Source organism: Mauremys mutica, chromosome 3 (genome assembly GCF_020497125.1).
Source record: "Mauremys mutica isolate MM-2020 ecotype Southern chromosome 3, ASM2049712v1, whole genome shotgun sequence".
NCBI lineage: Eukaryota > Metazoa > Chordata > Testudines > Geoemydidae > Mauremys > Mauremys mutica.
In genome coordinates, this window is record NC_059074.1 from 16,860,221 (window position 1) to 16,872,226 (window position 12,006).

The 12,006-nt window shown below is 40.7% G+C and overlaps 1 protein-coding gene across 9 annotated transcripts in view; it reads left to right on the forward strand.

Moving 5' to 3' along the window:
* RUNX2 (RUNX family transcription factor 2) overlaps positions 1-12,006 on the forward strand; it is a 486,380-nt gene that overhangs the window by 275,988 nt on the left and 198,386 nt on the right. The window contains exon 7 of one of the 9 annotated variants that reach the window (XM_045009234.1): positions 3,564-3,867. The exons of 7 other annotated variants lie outside the window; for them this stretch is intronic. In XM_045009234.1, coding sequence (XP_044865169.1) covers positions 3,564-3,616 — 53 coding nt within the window. In that variant the 3' untranslated portion in view covers positions 3,617-3,867. Of the gene's footprint in view, positions 1-3,563; positions 3,868-12,006 lie in introns of those variants that run through there. One more of the 9 variants, XM_045009235.1, reaches the window with a different exon arrangement.

Genomic DNA, 12,006 nt, shown 5'->3' on the forward strand with positions numbered 1-12,006 from the left:
ATGGAAAGAGATGGAGATTGAAAATGCATGTTTAAGAGACAAAGATTATTTCAGTACTAGAACAGTACGTTTTTATTTGTTTACATTAGACATGAAGTCCTTTTATACATGCATGGAACAAGGAGGTACCTTTTCTACTCTTTTGTACTATACTGTTTAGCTAGAATAAGGAGAAACTTGTACTGAATTGGGAGTTTACGTTTTTGCCAAAAGCATAACAATTTGTAGGGTTTGATTTTTCCCTGAAAAAAACCCCCAAAACGCTTTAAGAACAAGGCCCTCAGTAACCAAAATATGTTTGTTTTTGTTTAAATCACTCAGCAGAGAAATCATCTCTTGTCCATTGTTAAAAGGGAGGTTTAAATCAAAGGAAAATTCTACATATTCTAAAATATACAGACAGCTCTTTGAAAGCAAAGCCAAACAAAACTTTAAGAGAGACCTTTTCCTTGATGCAGAAGTTTTGAGTTAGTTTACTGTGCCGAGCTCTAGTGGAAAGAACAGTCTGAAAAACAAATCTCAGATCTTGTTTTGGAGGCGGAAGTTGAGAAGAGCATTGTATTAATGGAGTATGAGACTCCTTCAGAGTTTCCAGGCTAAGTCTTAGCTGCAGCAGCAGTAGAAACAAGCTTTAAAATTCATTGGGATTTCATTTTTCAATTTAACTTTTGGAGATCTAAGCAAGCTCCAGCCTGGCTACCTGAGTGCTTGATTCTCTCACTCTTATGTTGGGCGATCCTTTGTTTCACAAGTAGTCTTACTTTTTTTTGTGTGGAATAAGTTACTACTCAGGGAGAGTAAAGGTGGCATGATCTGATCCAAATTAAGGGCTACTGCCAAATTCCGATCATATTTGCTAGTGAAAAAAATGTAAAGTAGCTTTAACAAAAGATGCCCTCAACATCTCTTCTGTTCCTGTTTTAAATGCCCCAATTCAGTCAGTGCATGATTCCCCCATGCTCCCTACATCCTCAGCCATCCAATTATTTGACTTAATACTCAAATTGGGATGTGGGTTGCTGCTCTGTTCTTCCACGGGTAATTCTGCCTCCTAGTCCTTACTATGCTCTTGGTTGAACTGCAGTGCAGCCTCCATCTCACTGTTTGGGGTCCATAATAAGTGGCTCATTCCTAAGCTAGATCCAGAACTACTCCTCCATCCCTCATCACATGTAACTTTCAGCAAGGCAGGCTCAGGTCTGCTCCTGAACTTTAAGTCTCCTGACACTGGAGCACATCAGACCTGCCAGCTCATAAATCCGGCTTTCCGTATGACCCAGTTACAACCAATATGGGCCAAAGGAAAACATAAGGCTGTTCCATCTGAATGCACCTTTTCTGGAGAGATTTACTTAACCAACCATCTATCATTTAACTACAATTTTGAAAACTATCTTAATTGACCACACATGTTATCAAACCAGAGGCTGCCTCCTGACCCCATACACACCCCTCACCCACCCCCACCCACACAGTGTTTTTAGCAACACTTCAGAAAGAGCTAATTAAGCCCCTGCAGACCAATGCCATGACAGAAATAGTTCTTTCTGATTGATAAGAACATCAGTAAAAAAGCAATATTGAGGAGGGCAAGGTTTTCCCTTTTTTTTTTCCTGTGGCTTCATATTTTGGTAGCCATAAGTCATTAGTGGTTTTTAATTTTTTTTTCTGAAACTGAAATAAGGGCTGAAAGGGTGGATTTGTCTTTTTTTTTTTTTTTTTTTTTGGCTAATCTGAGGCATGCCGCCACATCTGAAGCCACTTGGCTCATTATGGATTTCATGGAAACTGATTCCCTGAAAGTGTTTCCATGTGTGTGTTCCCAATATATCCCATCCTCTTCTAAATGGGAGTACAAACTCGCGCACGAGCTGGAAATGGCTTCAGGATGTGACAGAAAAGTCATATGACTGCAGTGGCACTGTGTGTGGCCTTTTCTAAAAGACACCATGTCTTGTGTGTTGGCTTCCGTCCTACAGTAGATCCAGTTTCAAAGAGTCTCTTCCTTCCCGGTTTCTTAAACGTTCTTAATCAAGAACCAGCAAGGAATCCTCTGTCTCTCTTTCCACAAAAGGGAAGTGTATTATTTGAACAGGATACTAATAGAAAATTTGGCAAGGGAGAAAAAAAGAGGGGGTTTAAAGGTTGAAGTTACAGTGAAATTCCAAGATTTATTTTCCTCTTTGCACAGCATAGTTTCATTGCCTGTGCTTGAGGATCAGATGGAATTTGAGAGTTGTTAGCATGCAGTGGAAAAGTACAATTCATGACAACATGGGAAACAAATATTTATATTGGATTGTTAAGGCACATTTGTCTGAAATAATAAAATAATAATAATAATAATAATAAACTAGACTCCTAACCCCCATTGTATATTATCTTCCCATTCATGGGAGTTGCACAGAATTATTATACAGACACTCTCTATTGCTGTACATTAAAGATCTCAGCCCTGTGGCTTCGTTCTCCTGGTGTATACAGCTCTGTTTAGATTGCTATCCAAGAAATCCTCAAACATTCCCTGTAGTGCATTGTAGCCGGGGCTGGTGAAAACCTGCAGCAACTGAAATTCAAGTGGTGAAATTTTTGGGAAACTGAACAGGGTTTGCGGGTTTCATGTGTGAGTGACATCACAAAGTATTGGCCCTTTTTTTGCACAGCGTTGTAGATTTGCCAGACTTCTTGTGATATTTCCAAGAAGTATTATGTATGTTCTACTTCCATCAGACTGCACCCATTGCCTACATTAATAGATAGGTACAAGTAGTGATGAGCCCTTGTATAAGAACTTAGTTTCAAGAGGGTTTGATGATCTTCTGCACTTCCTGCCTTCAACTGCTGGAGTGTTGCTGTGCACAGTTAACTGGTAAAGATAGGGTGACCAGATGTCCGATTTTATAGGGACAGTCCTGATATTTGGGACTTTATCTTATATAGGTGCCTATTACCCCCCAACCCCATCCCGATTTTTCACACTTGATCTCTGGTCACTCTAGTTAAAGAGTTGGTGCATTTCACAGGAAAAGCTGATATACTATGTTATTACAGTATCAGAGGGGTAGCCGTGTTAGTCTGGATCTGTAAAAAGCAATGAAGAGTCCTGTGGCACCTTATAGACTAACAGATGTATTGGAGCATAAGCTTTCATGGGTGAATACCCACTTTATTGGATGCCACGAAGTGGGTATTCACCGACGAAAGCTCATGCTCCAAAACGTCTGTTAGTCTATAAGGTGCCACAGGATTCTTTGCTATGTTATTACAGTGGTGGGAGAAGTGCTTTATATGACAGACTCCATGTTATATATCTATAAGATCACATCATCCAATGCAAAAATAGTGGGGAATAGTTATTTGTGGGGTATATTATATAAAAAAGACTAACAAATAACTTTTCGATGCATAAAAGTGTCAAGGCTTTTAAATTCTATTGTCTCAGCAGCCAGCTCTGTCCCAACATTAGAGAACATTGAAATTTCTAACAAGTCGAGCTGTCTGAGAATGAATCCCCCTCATCCCCAAAATATAACCAGTTCCTTCTCTCCACCATGATCACACAGGGCCAACATGTGGATTGTGGGGAAGATTACCAAGATGGGATAGTGAAAACTAGAGAAGACAGCAAGGAGCCTAATCAAGCGAGTTGAATGGGCAGCATTTGATGGCAGATGAAATTCATTCTTGACAAATGCAAGTGTAAACTACATTTACACAGTGTGCACTCTGTCCACATCTAGGGGCTGGGCCTGTATAGAAAGGTTTAGGAGTCTCCTGTATCCTTTGCACTAAGGTACTTTGAGCTACAGACCCATACGTTTAGAACCAGCGATCCCTGTTTTGATCCCTGCTGTCAGCAGTCCGGCCAGGGGTGTTGTTCTCAGTGAAAACCAGTGCACAGATATGCAACAGGGGGCAAAATTATTAAAATACATAAACAAATAGGAGTTCCTCTCTCTTCTTCCTGTGCAGCCATTGTAGCAGAAACATCCTGTTAAGGGAGTTGGGTGGGTAATGACAGAGCCTATGCTGGATTAAATGGGAAAGTGAAAAGACACTATTTTACCTGCTAAGCAACCTGCCAGATAAGCCTGGGAATCACTCTCCTTTGTTGTATACTTGGTACTTTGATAGTTGATATTAGATGAACCAAAGTGCTTGGTGGCTACACAAAAAATCCAAGGAAAATATCTCTCTAATCTATCTATATAACTAAAGAACAGATGGTATTTTAATGTGCCACTCAGCTTGCCTAAGCCCCAAAACACACAAGTCAGTGTTAAAAAAAAAAGTGAAATATCATCAAAATTCACATGCAAATAGAGGAAGTGCAAGGCCAGGAAGACGCTATGCAATGGAACAGCTGTGAAGGAGTTAAAATGTTCAGTTGAGTTTTGTTAGACTGCTGTGCTCAATAATATTACAGTTTAAATGGTCCCACCTAGGCTTTGAAGTTTACACCTCGTTGAAGCGAATGGGGTAGCAGTTCACACCTCTACTGCTGCTATTGTTTGTCTGGGGACAGAGTTTTGGTGTACAAAACTGATTTAAAAATGCAATTGGAAAATATGTAACACATATTAAGTAAAAACATATATTTATTTTTTGAATGCCCCAAACAACAAGGAGATATTTGGCGCAGTTTGTTTAAACTAAGCTTTTCATGCACACAGGATAACTACAGGGTAACCCTAAGGAGTTTTACCCTAACAGCCCAATCCTGTAATCCCACTTGTGCGGATGGAATCATTTGCATTTCAATGGAACGCCAGGCCAGTTCACTTGTGGGGATCTGATTTCAGAATTGGGGCCTGTTTGAAAGGAGATACAAAAAGTGAGTAACAAACAGAGGGCTTGCAGAGAGGAGGACAAAGCTGGTTTGGTTTTGTTAGGATATCAATAAAACAAGATATTTAATTAAATCAATATTCCACACAGGACACCTTCCTAACCATTATCAGTGAGCAGCTTATTGTGGGCATCTCTGCAGAAGTATGTTTTAAGAAGGGCAGGGGGGTAACCTTAGTTTTTAGTTTGGAGAATCCATTCCATACATAGGGAGCAGCATGGAAGACACAATGATGGTAACCCCAAAGCCAGGGCTTGATCCCACTCCCATTGACTTTAATGGGATTTGGCTCAAACCCCAAGTGAGTTCCATGTGATTTGGGTTTTGTTTTTTTTTAATGAAAGTTGTGTCCAATAAAAATAAATGCACCTAATTAGTATTGTTATTAAAATATTTTTAGCTCACCTATAACAAGGCAGCTATGCATCGGTGCACACTGTATCTCCATACTGGAGAAGGCTAAAAATGTTATTTTAAAAGTCTCTGGTTCCATAGAAGATGGGTTCTCAATTTGGAGGTTTCAAACAGGTTTCAGGGGGTCACAACAAGCTTCCCTTTCTTTATGACTAGATGGAAAGGGGAATCCCAGAACTTTACTTTGTTGTCAATTGGGCGTCACAGTATAGAAAAGGATGGAACAGAAAAAAAAAATTGTGGGGAGCATCTTTCCCCAATTCACTTTTAAAAAAAAAAACGATGTTCCTGATCTTCTTCTGGCCTTGCTCAGAATATATAGTTTTATGACAGCATAGCTTGCTGAGAAATCCTTAATTACAGACGTACTTGGTTGGTGATAGAAAGTAATAGCTATACTGGCTTTAAAGTATTTTAAAAAACAAAATCCCAGACCTCACAGAATGTTACTTTCATGAAGTAAAAATGATGAGGATCATTTGTGAGAGTAATGACATTAATAATAATTACTGACAATTTGCGTTTCTCTACCACTAGGCAGCTATGAAGAGCTTTGCAAATGTAGACCCAGGATTTTGTAAGAATTAGCACAAGCAGTAGGAAATTATTATTCTCTCTTCAAAATGGAGAATTTGAGGCACTGAGAAAAAACAAAATGATGACGATAATTATTTCCATAGCACCAAAAATCCCCAATCTCGCAAACATCCACACACATGCTCAACTGAATGCATGCAAGTCGTCACACTGAGCTCATGCAGAAAGTTAAGCTTATGTGTAAGCGTGTGTAGGATCAGAGCCGAAGCGTGCATGCCAATTAACAGTCATAAAAGGAGGCAGCCTGTGCCACATGGAAATTACAGTCTGAGGCAGAGAGGACCCGGGCCTTCCGATAGCATATGTGTATGGGCGGGAAAGGGCAGAGTGAGGGCAGCTGGCTTCAACAGTGTTACTGAGCATGCTTAGTCCATGTGAGCATGCTCAGTACAAATCTCGGGTAGGGGTGGCATATGACCCCGCATCCCCCCCCACACTCATCACCTCAGGCCCCAGTCCTGCAGTTGGATCCACTCAGTCACCCCTTGTGCCTGTATGCAGCCTCCTTGAAGTCAAGGGTCTACTTGTAGAAATCCAATTACAGCATCAGGGTCTGGTTCTATAAATACTATCAGATGCAGTAGAAGAAAAATTAAAATAAAGAGTGATGAAAGTAAAATAAAATGGCACAATAATGCAAAAGTGTGTTTGTGGAAAAAGTCAAATATAAATTGCACACAAAAAAACCCTGTATTAAAAAAAAATTAAGGTGGCAAAGTCAAGCATTCGAAAGTTAGGAAATGCCAAAATTAAGGCTGCCTGTGCAACCTTAATTCAGCCCGCTTGCATGTATGCATCATGATACATTCTTTAATTACATGTTCACATAACTATTTTTCCCATAGGCCCACTGCCTCATTCAGTGCCCAAGATGGTCATTGCTCACTGAATGAGCAGTTTATTCCCCTCACTGTTCAGTGTGTGGCCCCAGGCCTTATTTACTGCACACTATTCAAACTCTGCTCTGAAGACACAATTATTAATTTCCTCCTGGGCCTTTCTTTGGTGCTCCTCACCACAGCATCTGAGTGCTTCACAAACATTAACACGTTGCAGGGGGTGGTGTTATCCCATTTTACAATTGGGAAACTGAGGCACAAAAAATTAGGGTCAGAAGTATCTATTAATTTTCAGTGCCAAATCTGACATACCTAGGGAGCTGATTTTTCAGAGTACTTAACATTATATAGCATTTTATATGTTCAAAGCATAGCTCCCATTGACTTCAGTTGTACCTGACAGTGCTCAGCACTTTTGAAAATCAGACCCCAGAGTATCAAGTCAGGCACCCCCAAAAGAGGAATACATAACTAGTGACCTCCCCTGAGAAGTCTGGTTGAAATGACATGCCCAGCATCACATTGGAACTCTGTGGCAGAAGAAAGGGTAGAATTCAGTTCTCCAGGACAGCATTCATCTGCCTTAACCACAAGACCACCCTTTCTCTTTGTGCAGTCTTCTGCTTCATTCACCACACACCTTCCAATGTCTGCAACAAATGACACAAGGGCCCTACAGACAACCTCCTTCACTATGTAGCCCTGATTCATCTGCAGAGCACGTCCATTTTGTGCACTGAATGAGGCAAGATCCTGTGGGGAAAAAATAGTATGCGATCATGTAATCAAGAATTGTATCATAATGCACATGCACAAGGGATCCAAGTTAGGTTTGAACAGGCAACCTTAATTCTCACGTATCCTGACTTTTGAGTGCTTGATTTAATAATCTTCTTTTAGCATAGTTTTTTGTCTTCAAGTTCCTAGGTTTTAAAAAAAAAGTAAACTGAACATCAAATAGAAATTCCATCATGTGACATCCTATTGACAGCCACATGGGTCCTCAGCAAGGTTGGAACTTTTAGATACACCGCACAGACGTACCATTTGTCCTAGTGGCAATACTAGGTTTTTGTCCTCTGTGTGGACCAGCACTAAAGGGTTATGGGGCATTTTGCCAGTGGGTTGCACAGATATTTGCTGGCAGAGGAGGAATGGTGATATTCAGGAATCTTGGGTTCCATTCTGGGCTCTTGAGGGAATGTGCTCTAGTGGACACCAACTCTTGTGCCAATTATGCCCCAAGCATGACATCTTTTCTGTTCCTGCCAATCTATCCTGGACCCAGCCCCACTCCCCACAGGGCTAAACAATTATTTTCCACTTGCCTCCTTCTCAGAAACAACAGAACTGTTTTGGCTGAAATAATAACAACAATAATAATAATCATAATAATAAATAAAAGAGCCCGAGGCAGACTCTCAACATGGAAAATTTCAGCTCAAATGGTTAAAAATTTGGCAAAGTTATAAAAAACTGAAAACTGGATCTTATAACGGGAAGAGTCAGGCAACCGTAATAAATAGGTGTGCTACCACCCCTAGCTATAATAAGCTAAACTGCACAGATAAATCGTAGACATTAGGGAAGAAAAAAGGCATAACAAATCAATTAGTCCCATGTCCCTGCCTATTCAGGATAGAATAATTACTGCAATCTTTAAACAGTGCAAGGCATAACACGAAGCCTAAAAGCGGTGAGTGCACCATTTAGGTGAAATATAATTAATTAAAACAGTCCCTTGTGATAGTTATAAGTATGCCAAGCTGAGGTCCCTTGGGTCCATCTGTTCAATTGTTTTCTAATATAGTTTAGAATAGACATACACCATTGTATTTTCTCATACTTTTTTTTAAATGATTATACACTGCACTGGATTGTTAAAAACCCCTTCCACAGCAGACACATGCAATACGTTTAGGGAATGTTTCTTCAGTAATGTCTCAATAACAAAAAATGACTAAGCACATTCCAGCAAATTGCAATGTTTGTAAGTTATAAATTTATCCCATAATCCTTTTAAAGTTCACATCAGCTTGCTGCACCCAGAAGGAGTTAATATACCCACAGTACATTGCAGTCTATAATAATTGGAAGTGATTGGCCAAAGTGCTGAAACCAGGCGGAAATTTGTTGCATTATTCTCTATAAACTACAAGCAGAGCTCATTAATTGAAAAATGAATGTCAACTGGCATTAGCTGGCATCCGTAAACTGAAACGGAGAAATGACCGTGGCACACGCTGTGCTGTAAACAATATATCAGTGAAGCTGCAACAGGTAAAAAAAAAAAAACAATCTCATGCAAAACCAATCCTAGACTGTTATTGGCAAGCTCCCAAGTCTAGGGTTTTTAATGAGGCTTCTGCATCAAAATAAGTGAAACCACATGGAATTTTAATTGTTTTTATTTTAAATACAAAACACAAGAGCAGTATGGTCTGCAGGAAAGAAAGTATGTACTAACCTACTGCTTTAGTGTAGAGATTGACGTTTTAACATTACTTCATTTCTGTTCTAAATTTATATCTCACGGACGATTTGTATGCCAAACTACATTTGTGCAGAATTTACCTAGTAAATTTCAGTACAGTTCACCCAAACTCTCTGAGATGGAAATCCTTTGGGTAAAGAGGTAAACTCTGATTTGACTTTTCTTTTATGTTGTTAATTAAGCTCCATAAAATGATCATATCATAGAAGACAGAACTTGCATTAGAGATCCCTATTTCCATTTTTGTCTTTGCAACAGCAGTGGAGGAAACGCTGTTTTCACTAAACAAGTGTAGCTTCGGCAAAGCTTTCAGCCCTGAAATAGGCTGCAGGTTGCATGTGCCACTCGTGTGAAAAGTGACACTTTGTGAGGCTGGGAGGCCACAAATTCAAACTACTTTCACTACTGATATATCAGAAAAATCAATGTAAAACTTTAATTGTGGATTGGGATGTGGGGGAGGGGCGGTATTTCAAGACACATGTTTTACTGCACTTTCAAATTATTATACTATCAACCAGGGGTGGCCTGAGAAGGAGCCAGAATTTACCAATGTACATTGCCAAAGAGCCACAGTAATAGGTCAGCAGCCCCTCCTCAGCTCCCCTTTCTACCCCCCCCCCGGTTCCCAGCACCTCCCACCCGCCGTCAGCCTCGCCAACCTGCGCCTCCCCCTCCCTCCCCACACCTCCCGATCAGCTGTTTCATGGCATGCAGGAGGCTCTGGGAGGGAGCGGGGAGGAGCGAGGGCATGGCAGGCTCAGGGGAGGGCGCAGGAAGGGGTGGAATGGGGGGAAAGGCCTGTTGCAGAGCCAGGGGTTGAGCAGTGATCACCCCCCGGCACATTGGAAAGTTGGTGCCTGTAGCTCCAGCCCCGGAGTCGGTGCCAGTACAAGGGGCTGCATATTCACTTCTGAAGAGCCGCATGCGGCTCTGGAGCCACAGGTTGGCCACCCCTGCTGTAACCATCATCATTACTTATGTGCATGGCACTTCGTAGCACAAATACAAATAAAGATAGATTCCATGCCCAGAAGGGTTTACCATCTAAGATCCCAATCCTGCAAACAGTTATGCCCATGTTTAAATTTACATGCATGAAGTGGTTGCAGGATCAGGGCCTAAGTTAAAACAAAAGTAGTAGAAGTAGATAAGACAAGGAGGGAAGGGGGTGGGCCTATGGCAAAGTGAGGTCAATAAAATGACATGGGCACAGGGGAGGCTAGAGTCTGAGTCTCCACGGTTACAGTTTTTAAAAGATGTGATATCAATGGTTTGATGCAGTGAGAGTTAGATTTTCCAAGTAAGCCTGAAAAAGCGGGTTTTGAGACGAAAAACAAGACATGGCAGACATTTGTTTTCCCATTAAGAACTCCCTGCAACCCAGCACTTTTCTGATCAACCCTGAAAATAATATGCTTGCACAAGGGCAGTACAGAAAGGTTGGTAAGGAAACACATTGCAACTTAATCCAAAAAGTTAAAGATTTGGCTAAAAGGGAATTTGGCAAATTGGGCAGTGACTGAATTGCAAGTAGGAGTAGTGCAGACATAACCCTATATGAAGAAATTACATTTATTCAGTGTTTGGGTAAACAGGACTCTGTGCTTTATAAGCAACAGTGAAAAATCATCAAAAGCATCTTGGGCTTTTTAAAAAGAATTGTACTTATTGCAAAGAAATAAAATATAAATACTTAATGTATGAATGCCACATCTACCTTTGAATTTAACTTGCACCTGTGTAAATTAGGAGCAACTTAGTTCAAGTCAGTAGAGTTACATTAATGTGAAAGCATCATAAGCACTAACAGATTCAGACTCAGTATCTCAAGCAGCTGGAGAAACTGTACAGTAACCTTACATTTCCTGATATGTATCAGACCTTTTCACAGTATAAAAGGAGCAACATGATAGCATTCCAAAATAACAGCTTTGTTTCTGGGTGGTATGGCCTCTGGCTGCTGTTTGTAGTTAGGAACCAAAGAATTTGCATGCAGTGACACAGTGTTTGCTATAAAAATACAGTAGAACCTCAGAGTTACAAACACCTTGGGAATGGAGGTTGTTTGCAACTCTGAGCAAAATGTTATGGTTGTTTTCAAAAGTTCACAACTGAACATTGACTTAATACAGTTTTGAAACTTTACTATGCAGAAGAAAAATGCTGCTTTTAACCATCTTAATTGAAATGAAACAAGCACAGGAACAGTTTCCTTACCTTGTCAATTTTTAAAAAAAACTTTCCCTTTTTTTAGTGGTGTATGTTCAACATGGTACGTGTATTTGTTTTTTTGTTTTTATTTTTTAATCTCTGTTGCTTCCTGATTGCGTACTTCTGGTTTCAGATGAGGTGCGTGATTGACTGGTCAGTTCCTAACACTGAGGTTCTACTGCACAAGCTATATTACATTCAATAGTGCTGGGGTTTAGTGGGCTGGTAAATGGATATGGAGTCATTCATTTCTAGGTCACTGATTCAACTCCAGATCAGGTAGTAGTAATCATATAATGATCACTCCTAGAAACAGCCCCACACTGGAACTTTAAATCTAGCTCTCTTTAAATTTCTGAAGAGGTTGGATTAGAATCCTTCACTTTCAATCAGACCTTGTGATTTTACCCTATGCCAGGAGTCGGCAACCTCTGGCACGTGGCTTGCCAGGGGTCAGCAACCTCTGGCATGCGGCTCGCCAGGGTAAGCACCTTGGCGGGCCGGGCCAGTTTGTTTAGCTGCCGCGTCGGCAGGTTTGGCCGATCGTGGCTCCCACTGGCTGCGGTTCGCCGCTCCAGGCCAATAGGGGCGGCAGGAAG